Raw genomic sequence first — 13102 nt, 5'->3', positions numbered from 1 at the left:
AATATCTATATCGGAATTTATATATGACAAACTTCCAGCAGTTGCAAACCACAAAATAAGAGCCAAGTTTTAACCAAGTCTTCAATATTTTACTTTGCAACCAAATCACTGGTAGTGTCATGAAGATATTAGAATATGAGCATTGACTTGTCTAACTCTCTCTCTTTCTCTTTTTATTATTACTTCAAACTCAAAACATAAAAATTTGACAAAGTTCTCGAAACTATTAAAGTCCAACAGGGAAATAAAGAAAATACATACATATAGGTCACAATGCCCATGCTTTAACGATGTTGTGTCGACGATGCATAGCATATGATTTTCACAGAAAGACATTATATTAGCCTACTGCAAGAACTCCCTTGGGTCAGTGACACGGCCGGTTAAGGCCGAGGCTGCAGCAGTGTAAGGAGAAGCTAAGTAAATCTGTCCTTCTTTGTGTCCCATCCGTCCAGGGAAGTTCCTGTTCGTGGTTGAGACACACACCTGTAATAAAACACATGTCTCTGTTAGTCTCACTACATATAAATCTCCACGTTTCCCATATACTAGATCAAATTTCTTAACGGTATAAAGTAAAATACTCAATTATAACAAACTTTCATAATGTAGGCATTTCTCTGTTGAACAAGAAATGCGACAAAATAAACGTCTTAGCCATATTGAATACGAATTGCAACTACAAGACGCAAATCAGCTAATTCAAGTGGATCAAGCATATGCAGAAATCCAAGGGAAGGGGTTGAAGTGATTAATTTTTTTTGGTGGTGATTCAGTTTTTACTGAGATATCGATTTATTAATTTTCAAGAATAGGTGAAGCACAAAATAATTGAATAAGTAGTGTAAGAAACGGGTGCATACTTGAGGTTCATTCAAGCGAGCGTAAGTGTCTGCTGGACCACCAAGGCAAGCACCGCAGCTAGGGCTGGCTGGAGTGTCACAGCCAGCTTCTTCAAAGATCTGTGCACATGTCTTTCCACCTGATCCAGGTACCGGGAGAGCATACACATCCATCCACACCTGACGAGTTGACAAGATAGATACAATGCATTTGATATTGGTATTCTGTGATAAAACCACTTGAAATAGTAACAATGTCGAAATGTAGTGCTAACCTTCTGAGTAGCTGGGACAAGGAAAGTTGGGACTTTGACCTTCTTTCCCTGGAAATACAAAGCAGAATTAATGTTAGGCTAAAACACAAACCAAATCGAGGAGCTAAAGAAGAGAAAACTTAGAAAAAGTTTCAACAACTTTTTCCTTATACCAATATAACGAGGAGACTCATCCATACAAACAAAACACATACTATGCTTGCATAGAAAAGAATTTAGAAAAGAATGCGTGGCTGACTCGAACATTTCAATGAAGTATTTGCTTCAGATCAAAAACAAAGTACAAGATATCTTCGTGTTTTGCAAGTTATGATCATAGTTTCTTGCCTAAAATCGAGTAAAACAGTGGTAAGCATGTCTAATAAGAAATAGACAACAAGTGGAACTTACTGCTGCGTGGAAAAGCTTAGCTGCAGCCATAAAATCCTCTGTCTTCCCACCAGTACAAGAACCGATGTATACTCTGTCAATTTTCACATCTTTGCATTCTCTTGCTAGAGCCCGGTTGTCAGGAGAATGAGGCTGAAAAGAAGAATAACAATAGCAAATAAATTAAAATAACCTGAGGAGGCGGAAAGAATTCAATGTTTTAAATTGGTAACTATAGTAAACCAACCTTGGCTACCACAGGCTCCAGCTTCGACACATCAAATCTATATTCTGCGACAAAGCTATGGAAGAAAACAACAAACAAAGTATGATTACAAAAAGAAAGGTTAAGCAACAGAGTGATAACCGCAAAGAGCAATCTGTAATGCCGGTAGACTGGGTACTTTCATAATCCCTAACCGAAAATTACTCCCAACCAAAAGACGAAAAAAAAAATACTTAATAGTGTGAGACCATTCTGTCAAGTTGCATTACTCGTATGCAGAGTAGGTTCGAAACACATTTTACATATCCAGAGTACTGAAGTTATCCCGTTGCACTAATAATTCAAATAGAGATAACGCAAATCCATATTTATTCTACTCATTCTTTATAAAATTTAGGGTGCCATGTGATTGTACCTTGCATTTCCATCACTGTATACTGGTTCAAAGGGGACAGATGTCCTATTCTGCATTTAACATAAGAAAAGGAATAAGCATATCTCAACATCATTTCCATTTGGAAAACACATAATTTACTAGAAAAAACCGCATGCAAACCTCCACATAATTTAATGTTGTCGCATCAGGAGGGATGACACCATTCTTTCCCCCAGCTTCCACAACCATGTTGCATAGTGTCATTCTTTCTTCCATCTAGCAGCCAAAAATGATGAAGCAACCACTTATAAATCAACGAAAACATCATACCAATATTCTTTTTTGTTCCCATAGGAGAAGGGACCCATGATGTAGGAAACAAAATAATTTCTTACACTCAAACTTTCGATGCATGTACCACTGAACTCCATCGTCTTGTAAGTTGCACCAGCAACAGATATTTCACCAATGATCTACAAAGTTGGAAGCAAGTTCAAGATCCAGATGAAGGACGCCAGATACAATCCCAAAAGAGGACACATAAAATAAATAAACTATCAATTTAGAATGGAAATGACTTCACAAAAATATGCAATTTGGTAAAGACATGACTAGAACACATAAAAAAGATGGAATGGACTTCATACTACTGTCAATAATGATCTGTAAAAAAATTAGGAAGCTGGGAAAGGAAATAAAAGCTATAGAACATATCACACTCACTTGCAAAATCAAATCCTTTGCTTGCAAGTAACTGGGCATTTCCCCATCCAAGATAAACCTCATTGTTGGTGGAACCTGCGAATTCAGGATATGAGCTTCAGAAACTACAGTTGGATCATACAAACTGGAGAGGGGGAAACTGTTCTATCAAGTTTCAAGTTGAAACGGGCATCACTGATTTCCTTTTAACAGACTGAACATAACTATAGCATAGAGAATCAAAGGAATAAGCTTTATACAAACCTTAAGGAGGATTTTTCCAGTCCCTAACACAAAGCCTGCATCAGTGTTTCCAATCCCTGTAGCAAATTGACCAAATGCTCCGGCAGTACAAGTGTGTGAGTCTGTTCCTAACAAAACCTATAAAAGGGAAGCACATCATTTAGAACAGAATCGAACAAAGCCAGGTTTAACAAGAAGAAAACCAATCATTACCTCTCCTGGCCTGCAATGACCTTCTTGTGCAAGTGCGACATGGCAAACACCTTTGTAGTCAGGATTAGCCTACATATGAGGGAAAAAAACATTAAGCGTCATCCGAATGCAAGCAAGACAGAATCAATAAAAACAGGCAAGTCACAATTTCATGACAAACCATCATAGCATACCTTAAAATTTCCAAGGTCGGTGATATCATAGAAATACTTGATGTTCTGTTCCTTGCAATGTTCCCGCATAATGTCAACATTACGGTTTGCACGCTTATCAGCTGTGAATATATAGTGGTCTGGAATAACAACAATCTTCTCTGGGTCCCAAACCTTGAACATGTAAGTAACAATCACAATAAGTAACGGCGCAAAAGTGATCAAGCAAGCGTAAATACAGAATTTACACAAAGCTTCTCAAGTAGCTGAAAAAAACAAGACAACAAAGCAACATAATATAATCATAGCACGATTCCAACCTATCAAATTCCTTAAATAGAAAAAAAAAAAAAAAACAAAAAACCAATCATTGTGATTAAACATTCACCAATTCATCAACCTATCAGCTCCATAGTAAACCAGAAGCAATCACATCATTTCCTGAATTCTACTAGATAGTATAAACAGAGCTTCCAGGTGGATTGTGATAATACCTTAGCCTTTTCACCAAACTCTCTCTTGAAAATACCAAAAGCACCAGGTCCACAAACATCATGAGTCATAAGAACATCAACATTAACCCAAATGTTATCACCAGGAACCACTAATGACTTCTCAGCCGCCCTCGCTAGAATCTTCTCCGTCATCGTCATCCCAGTCTTCACCTGCAAAAAATCCCACACAACAGAACTATATAAGAAATCGAACTAGAATCAATAAAACGAATGCCACAAGAGAGAAGAAGAAGGTGCAGACCGATCCTGTGGTGCCAGGAGACCGATCCTTCTGGGGAGCCATAACAGAGACAATCTTCCGAGAAATCGATTTCTTCTGACATCGATGAATCGAAATCTGCGACGATTTCGTAAACGACGAAAACCCCAAATCCTTCTGCTCAATTACAAAAAAAAAAAAAACCTATAAGGAAATTGGGAAAACTCGAAGATTGTTGAAAAAAATGTGAAATCGACAATAGAGAAATGGAACCTTGGAGGATTTGCAGACGAAAGGAGAGGAAGAGATTACAGAGGACGCCATGGTTGGTTTCTTCTTCAAGGTCTCTCTCTGTGTGCGTGCGGAGGAGGAGTTGTAGAAAGAGAGTTTGAGGCGTGTGTTGTTTTATAAACCTAAGGGTTATAAATGTGGGGGTTTGTATAGGAAGGACACAAGTGTGTGTGTGTGTGTGTGACACAAACGTTGCGTTGACTGACTGAGAGAGAGTCTATAGGTTGGTGACAAACATTAAAAAAAAATGAAATGGTCATTAGGTTGGTGCCATTAACAAGCTTAATCACGTGAAACTTCTCTTAATTAATCTTTTCTTTTTTGCTTTCACAATAACAAAAATATTCGTTCTTTTTTACCAATTTTTACAAAAAAAAAAAAAAAATTCAAGTGAATATAAAATTTATTCAAATTAAAAAAAATGGTTTTTATATCAAGTGATTTGTATATTTAAACGTTTAGAAAGTTTTTAAAACTTACTTATGTATTCCTTGATGCGAACCTAATTAATCTGAAGAAGTTCTCTGTATTTTTTGTTTTTAAAAGTTGCAAATTGATGAGATATTGTTACTTGAAGCTTTTTACATTTTTGCTTCAAGTATAGTTTATTATATACTGTAGTTAGAATTCTTATAGGGATGTTAAAGATTTTAAAATATAGCTAACAAGTCCAATAAGGTGATCAACTCCTTTTACCATTTCTCACATGAGTATTCCAATTATATTACTACCATTTCAATTATAGTTGGTAAATAGTATATATTAGTTAGAGAATTATTTGATTCAAACCATATACGATTTCAGTCAAATGTGATTCGGAAAATAATAATGAATCGTATATCGCTAAGTACCTTGAGGTTGTGTATGAGTGGATGAAGTTTAATATTTAGTGCGACAGACTTAGCTATGATGACATGTTATATGTGATGGACATCTCGATTCTATCCTGTGTTATATAATCATTGTGAGTGATCTTTTTGATCTTTGTAATAGGCATCTCGAACCACATATACACATATCTCAATCTCATATCTGGACTTGAGACTTATCTAGTGTGGCTCCACACATTAGATTTTTAGCTTTATATACTTCGTTTCCAATTTCAATCATATTTGCATTTAAACCACTATAACTAATAGAATCCATGCAGCCAATGATCGCACCTGTTCAAATGTTGTGTTTAGTACATTTTTATGCACTTTGATGCTAAGAAAAAAAAAGCTAAGATAACTGTGTTAATTTCCTTAACAGTCGAAGTTGATATCACGATTGACGACGTCATTCCCGTTTGTAAAACTTATGCACCATCACCACAAGTTGAGAGAGAAACTAAAGTAAGCTAGCTAGGTTATATAATACATGGAGCCTTTTCAGTGGGATAATGTATTTTAATTGATACCTTACATGGTTGAGTCTTTAGGTTGGCGGAGACATATACTCGTTTACAACGTGATGTCAATATCTTTCAAAATTTACAATGTCGAAACGGAAATTTTTTTTCGTCAATCAAAAGCTATTTTAATTAGAGATGATTGGCAAAAATATATATTTTGAAACTTAATTTGAAAACCATGCATTCACTATTTACAATTAGAAAAACCCACCTAAACCACTGTTCAGCTATTTCTACACCTCTATTTTGCCATTCAAAATCTTATTTAATTACATCTCATGTTATTATTCCCTTTTTCTCTCCTTTTCTTGATTTTTTCAAATAATTGTTAATATAATTTTTTTTACAAAACTTCTTCGATACAAAAAGGTTTGATATTTTTTTCTTTATAATTTGATATGAATTTTGTTTAATATTTTTTTAATACATTATATACATCTTTGTATCCGTACACTTTTTTAAATGTACAAATGTTTATACATTTTATTAAATGTACAGATGTGTGTACATATTATTAAGTGTACATATGTACTTTTTACAAAACCATTGCAGTACAAACATTTAAAATCCTAAAAATTAAATAAATTACATCTATACATTTAATAATATATACATATATCTGTACATTTAATAATGTATACAGACATCTGTACATTTAATAATGTATACAGACATTTGTACATTTAATAATGTGTACAAACATCTGTACACTTAATAATGTGTACAAATACAAATATTGTTGGATAGTTTGAATCTATCCAATAAGTTGGAAGGTTTAAAACGTACTCAAATATTGTTGGACGTTTTAAATCTATCCAACATGTTCGATTGTTTAAACCCTACTCAAATATTGCTAGATACTGTGAATCTATCTAACATGCTGGATGGTTTGAACCTTACACAAATATTGTTGGACGAGTTGAATCTATCAAATATGCTGGATGGCTTAAACCATACACAAATATTGCTGGACGACATGCTGGATGGTTTGAACTGTACACAAATATTGATGGATGGTTTAAATCTATCCAACTTGCTGAATGGTTTAAACCGTACACAAATATAGATATTTTGAATAAAATTATATTTGAAATCATTAAAACAGAATACATATCAAATTATAAAGAAAAATACATAGTTTTTTTGTATATAGAAAAAAAATTGAAAACAAAAAATATATTAATAAATATTTGAATAATTAGGAAAAGGGGATTGTGATGAATAGAAAAAGAAATAAAAATATTAATATATATAGAAAGAGAAAGAGAAAGAGAAAGAAACGTAAAACAAAAAAAAAAAGACATTCAAACAAACCAAAAGTCCCACCCATTTTCTTTCTTCTCTTTCTCCTTTTTCTTCCCTCTCTCCTCTTTCTTCCCCAAATAAATCGATCAGTGCTTTTAAGTAAAAATCGCCAAATGCTCATGACCCACATAAATTTCTTTCTCTTATCACTTATATCTCTTAAAACCCTCTTTTTGCCATTGTAAATAGTGACGGTATCAAACCCACAATTAAGTTTCATAAATGTACTAAAACCCTAACAAACCCTTTTAATTAATGCTGGTTCGGTACAAGGGAGAGAGACATTAAATCCGATTTGGCTGCCTCATCAGCTTCTTTGTTTTGCTTTTTTTTTTGACAAAATATAAAGAACATTTAACAAAATTACGAGAAAGATGAAAAATGTCGTGTAGAATTCTATCGAGCTCTTTCAATTAGGGCGGCTATGCATAAATTGCTTTGATTAGGTGTTGCGAATTTGAAGCAAATAAAATAGTTTGGATGCCAATATCTAGGGCCTATTGGAGGGCAAGTAGAAGAGCCAACACTTTTGTTATCCAATAATACAACCAAGACCCTATATCATCATCTTCCTCATCGCCATGATTTCACGCTACACATGCATTATCTGCACCACAAACACAATGAGATGCGTGAATATTATAAAAAATACTCAATGAGGCGATCCTCCCATCTATGAGCTATACACACAAGCAAATCAAGAATATAATCACAAATAAAACATAACAAACCATCCATTAACCGAACACCCAATAACATATTCACCACACCTACACATCATCACACAAAACAAGTTATACAACCCAATCGCTTAGACAAGCTCATGGTCACGTACTCACTTTATCAAACTGATTCTAACAACAAATACAACCAGGAGACTGTCCTAATGTCTGCAACATCCCAACAACACCCTACAACAAGCCACACAACCAAAAACAACCGTAAATCAAACTGGACAGAAACAACACAAAACTATAGTCTTAAAGGCGAAACCCTAAAACAAAAAACCAACCCTTAACTATCAAATTCCTCCGGTGAAAATCTAGCCATAGACGTCACGAAGCTTCCGACAAAATCCCGTGCTGATTGGATAAGAGAAGAGTCCACGATCGCACTTACAATCTCCACTGGTCTCAATTCGCGTCTAACACGAAGTACCTCATGAAACTGCAGTTATCTCCTAGATTATTGACTCAAATCTAAATCCATAAAAAGAAGAATCTAGATACAAGGTTTATGTATTAATCCACTAAATTTCATTACCTCCAGGTACTATTTGCTATGTCGAAACCTCTTTAACCGAAAACCTGACAGTTCTGTCTCCATTGCTTTACACACAAAAAACGAGCCTCCCCTTCCTCACACCTCTTCTCCACAAACAAGCTCTTTTTTTTTTCTCTCTACAAGAACGACCACAACCACCAAAAAAGAATAGAGAGGCGTGAGTTATAGAAAAATCTAGGGTTCATTGGTAATTAAATTAAACCAGAATTTATCTAAACGGATACGAAACCGATTCCACCCAATTTCTGATATAAACCCCAATATTTCATTATTTTCTGGGACGCGAATGTTACAGAGGGTTCCTGATTTGTGGTTTATGAAGGGGCGAGCGTGCTCTCCTCTTTTTTTGCCAGAGCAACATTAACATCTTGGCTGTCGGAAGGGTGACTAGGCTTGCCGTCAACTGACTTGTTTTCTTCATGCTCAATGGGGCTCCTCAGGTGAGCTTGCTTACATAATCTATCTACCTCAATAAAATGGTTTTCTGTCTCAAGTGTTAAACCTCTTGATTCTCCATGTATAACTCTGCATTTTCTGGCAGCACTCTCAGTTGGGTCAGCACAACTGATGTATTGAACTGTAACATCACTGAGCTCTACCATGGGTTCTTCTGTTATAAGTATAGGAGGGGGTGGAGGTGTGACTTCAGTTGCCGAAAAGGATCGCTCAAGGGGAGATCGTCTTGTCTTGGACGTTTCAGAGCTATCAAACCTTGGGTTGATCATTGAGGTATTTTTTTCCCGCCATCAATAATTTGGTTCTCGGGAGTTAGAAATATCCCTATAAGAGACTTTTTTAGATTCTTCCATTGAAAGAGCATGAGATCTTGCCAAGTAGCTTATTTAAGGTGGGTATCTACATCCCTTGGGTTCTTCATAGCATTGAGGGTGATTTCGGGGTGGGTGTTCCTCGTAGTTTATTATTGATACATGGTATCTGTCCAGGGAGGGCCAATGGGGTGATCTTCTGCTCCGCCATGTAGATCATAGTCTCCTTAGGGTATTGGCATCTTCCTTGGACCGCTCATTTCTGCCAAAGGATGCTTCTTTGCTTATGGGGGCTAGGAAGTTGTCACTGGGTAAGTAGTAATTTCTCTTAATCTCCTTTGGCTTAGTTAAGTTCATTGGGGGAGCAGATCTTTCTAACTTTCCGTTTTCTGCATTGGAGCCCGGAAAGTTTCTTCTTTCATAGGATAGTCTGGAGCAATTTGAGTAGTCATTCTTTAAATTTTTATACTCTAGGCTCACCAAAGCTTCACTACCATCAGAAAATTCCACTATTGTTTCCTTTGTTAAAGGTTGAAGGCCATTTATGATTATTTTTATCTACACTGATGATCTAGGTTGCACTGAAACGGGTACGGGAACAGGAATCGGGTACGGAAACGGGGACGGAAAACGGTGAAGTAAAGATTTATAGATACGGGTACGGTATGGGTACTTCAATAAACATATAAGAAAATATACCCATACCTTGAATAAGAGGGGATTAGTAAAGCTAATGGGAAAAGGAGAGAGGGGAAAAGAGTCTAGAAAGTAGAAAAACATGAAGAAATGAAAATATGCTTATGATAAGAGTGCTTTGAATGAAATGAAATGGATGCAAATATAAAAAAATTCGATGTTATCTTCCCCTAAAGCATCTAAGGCGTCCCCGTAGAGATTCCGTCCCCAACATGTCCCCGGTACGGGGACGACTACCAAATAGACGTACCCGTGCATCATAGCTGATGATCTAGTGGAGTCCATTAGTTCACCAAACTCTTCTCATATGGTTTGCAGCATAGTGGGTTGCCAGTAGTGCTTTGAAAACCCTCGGATCTCCACCCATAAGAGAATCATTGAGGGAAAGGAGTCAGAGATGATAGGCTCCCATTTCTATAAGATAACCATCTATTGTTCATAATGGTATGGTCAATTCTCTAATACATTAAGTAGGTCTTCCTCAATTTCAAATCTGAATTGGAAACACCCCCTGCCTAGGTCTGAACTAGTGGCTTTGCCTTGTAGGTTCCATCGGTTGGAGAAGAAGGGGAATAATGTCCAGAGTCTCCGGACTTAAGGATTGGTTAGGCGTCCAATCAAGATGAGGGTGTTTTCTTCAATCAGGGTTGTTGTGTCAAGTTTTGGTGATCTGATTCTCTTACAGTTTTGGTGATCTGATTCTCTTACATAACACAGACTATGTTCAACCATCCGTTGTATTCTAGCTGGTCAGGATACTCGGCTCTCATCCGAGAGACCCGGGTTCAAGTCCTCGCAACGGAGATTTTTTTTTTCCTTTTTTTACGTGGAATCCTTATTAGTGTTTCGACGAAGCAAACAAAGCTTAAAACGTCCAACCTCAATAAGTTCTGTTTATCCAATAGATTTTTTTTCTTTTTTATTTTCTGACTAGGTGTGGAGCTGAAAATGAAAGTGTTGTTCATACTAGCAACATAAGTAAGATTCTTTTTGTTGTTGTGTGTTGAATGACCAAATTGACTCTAGGTGTTTATTTTTGTGGTCAGTTGTTTGTAATTTTGTGAAAGATTTAATTTGCTTGATTGAGCAGTATGTGTGTGTTTTCCTTTTCTTATAGTCCATTTCCGTTGAAACCATATTGACAACTATCTTGAGTTATATCAACATTGCTAAACCATTTTGTTCCATTATATTGTTTCAAATTAGGGAAGCTGTAGCCTGTACCAAAAATTACTGATGCTATTATTTTGTTATGCTTGTTATGTACACAAGGCTTTTTTATTTAAACACATCAGCTGATGTTTCATGTCGGTAAAATAAACTCTTTCTGTGAAGGATATTTTCTAACATCATGACTTTTAATGTTTCATTCTTTCGTGCATGTCTCTATCATTGCTGCCAATATTTACTGATATGGTTATGCTCATATTCATTTGTAGACGAATCCACTTTCTACAGTGCTATGTCACGATGTAATTGACATGAACCTTAAAAGAGCAGGTTCTATAAGATTACTCTGATGTTTGTAATAAAGAAAAGCCTTCCGGGAACTGTCAATAAGTTAATTCTCATTGTTGGGTTTCATTTGTACGCATGTCCTGTTATTTTGTATTTGTTGTCTCAAAGCGTATATGAATCCGGTAACTGCAAAATATTTGCTACTGCTGCCATAAATGGCTGGAAATGAAGCAAATACACAGAAGCATGACGTATGTTTCTTTTTTCTTTTCCTTTTCTTGTATACAATTATTACAGGTCCTAAAGTTTTTGGTACTTGATGAGACTAATCAAAAGCTCCCATTGTTCTTCACAACAATGATATATGAACATATTCTTCTCTCTAGATTCTTATACATCCGTTTATTTCCCATTGGTGTCATTAGCCTGTCATGTGTTAGATATTTACAGCCTTACGTTTACCCACACTTTTCAAAGTGGAAAAAAACACAACATATAAAAAGAACACTTCATTGCCAGAGTTTAGAGAGATGAGAGGAAAAGAAAACACTTGAAGATTCATGAGTGGGGGAGGTAACCTTTATTTTATCTTCATAATTTTTGTTTTCACAGCATTAAGCTACGTGAAAGCATATAAAAACTGACTAGGTATATATGATCATGCCAAGAGCCAGAAGTTCTTATGTGTCTTGGTGTTTAGAACATAGCCTCCATTTTGACCTTTCTTTTGTACCCCAACACAAGTGCATTTACTGTTCTCGATTAGATATTCCGCTGTGTCTACTCCTTTTGAACCTCTTAGTGACCCTCCAGGCCGCCTAGATCTGTCAAATTCAAAACTATCCTCAAAAATGTAAAGAGACCAACGTTTGTATATAAAGAACATTCATAAGCCAATCGGTATATGATTGTTCTTAAAGGGATCTATGGAGATAGAGAGGACATACCCTAGAAGGGAAGATGAGATTGTCCTCCGTTGGCCTATAATGATAACATCAACGCCAAGCTTGTCACCATGAAGAAGAATCGCTATAGCTTTGAAGCCTTCCATAGCTATACACTCGGTGTGTACACGTACCTTAGGCTGAGCTATTTCACATATCCGTTTCATCTGTTCAAGAAAGTTCCCATCTCCTTGACCTATCTCAGAGGCCAAAGCGCTTACCGCCGCAGCGTTAGAAGCGCTTGCGGTAAGGTTAGAAGCAGGAGAGCAGCCGCTGCTAGAGGAAGAGATGGAGCTTGGTAATCTAAGAAAACTTGAGAAAGCGTTTTTCCAAGAACCACCAGAGCTTTCAACATGTACAAGGATAAGTTCGTCTTGCTCGAGCACGGCGTGTGAAAGAGCGTATTGAAGAGCAGCTGCTGATTCACGGGTTGGGTCAGCGATCACCATGATCTTACGTGATTGTGGTGTTGAAGATGATCCTCTTCGACCCTCTTCCATGCCCTTACCTTCTTTATTTTTTTTTTCTTTTTCTTTCTTCCTTGTTCCTTTTTGCCTATATCATCACCATTTTTGATGGGTTTGTTTTACTTTTGATCAGAGAAAATTAGGGTATCAAAAAGCTCAAGATTTGTTGTCACGGTTTGTGTTCATGTTTATCTCTTGAAAAAAACTGTTAAGGAAAAATAAAAGCCACTTAACCGTTGTGTGTTCTACGTTTAGAAAAAGAAGAAAAAGAAAAAAGGTTAATTGTGGTGGTGGTGGTTAGTGTTGCTATTTTTGAGGAATACGTCACTTTTGTTTTTAATTTGGTTATTTTTAGGCGTTACCAAACTTCCGACACAACAGCACA

General features: G+C 36.2%; 2 protein-coding genes across 3 annotated transcripts; both read right to left on the bottom strand.

Moving 5' to 3' along the window:
* LOC104719113 (3-isopropylmalate dehydratase large subunit, chloroplastic) lies at positions 201 to 4534 on the bottom strand. The gene is made up of 15 exons (XM_010436960.2): positions 4386 to 4534; positions 4155 to 4289; positions 3893 to 4063; positions 3420 to 3572; positions 3247 to 3315; positions 3055 to 3171; positions 2812 to 2886; positions 2484 to 2561; positions 2269 to 2364; positions 2128 to 2177; positions 1734 to 1788; positions 1508 to 1639; positions 1118 to 1165; positions 864 to 1022; positions 201 to 486 (listed from the first exon to the last, which is right to left on the bottom strand). Exons 1-15 carry the CDS (start codon positions 4434 to 4436, stop codon positions 346 to 348), a joined length of 1530 nt encoding a protein of 509 aa, XP_010435262.1. The 5' UTR covers positions 4437 to 4534; the 3' UTR covers positions 201 to 345.
* Positions 11570 to 12960, bottom strand: LOC104719112. 2 transcript variants are annotated; one of them, XM_019230952.1, is made up of 2 exons: positions 12254 to 12960; positions 11570 to 12145 (listed from the first exon to the last, which is right to left on the bottom strand). In XM_019230952.1, the coding sequence occupies exons 1-2, from the start codon at positions 12748 to 12750 to the stop codon at positions 11965 to 11967; spliced, it is 678 nt and encodes a 225-aa protein (XP_019086497.1). In that variant the 5' UTR covers positions 12751 to 12960; the 3' UTR covers positions 11570 to 11964. The 2 variants fall into 2 exon arrangements, with proteins under 2 accessions (XP_019086497.1, XP_010435261.1); XM_010436959.2 differs by having other exon boundaries at positions 11570 to 12130.

The sequence above is a fragment of the Camelina sativa genome, chromosome 10 (assembly GCF_000633955.1).
Source record: "Camelina sativa cultivar DH55 chromosome 10, Cs, whole genome shotgun sequence".
NCBI classification, from domain to species: Eukaryota; Viridiplantae; Streptophyta; class Magnoliopsida; order Brassicales; family Brassicaceae; genus Camelina; species Camelina sativa.
The sequence above is the reverse complement of the archived record's forward strand: the minus strand, read 5'-3'. Positions and strand labels throughout refer to the sequence as shown.

What these genes read in the sequence shown, in the direction of transcription:
- LOC104719112 (XM_019230952.1), bottom strand. Translation starts at nt 12,750, where the DNA reads ATGGAAGAGGGTCGAAGAGGATCATCTTCAACACCACAATCACGTAAG. An exon ending in ATCTCATCTTCCCTTCTAGG is followed by an intron (nt 12,146 to 12,253) that starts GTATGTCCTCTC and finishes TTTTGAGGATAG; the next exon opens with TTTTGAATTTGACAGATCTA.
- LOC104719113 (XM_010436960.2), bottom strand. Translation starts at nt 4,436, where the DNA reads ATGGCGTCCTCTGTAATCTCTTCCTCTCCTTTCGTCTGCAAATCCTCC. An exon ending in CTGGAAAAATCCTCCTTAAG is followed by an intron (nt 2,887 to 3,054) that starts GTTTGTATAAAG and finishes CTGAATTCGCAG; the next exon opens with GTTCCACCAACAATGAGGTT. An exon ending in CAAAGGATTTGATTTTGCAA is followed by an intron (nt 2,562 to 2,811) that starts GTGAGTGTGATA and finishes CCAACTTTGTAG; the next exon opens with ATCATTGGTGAAATATCTGT.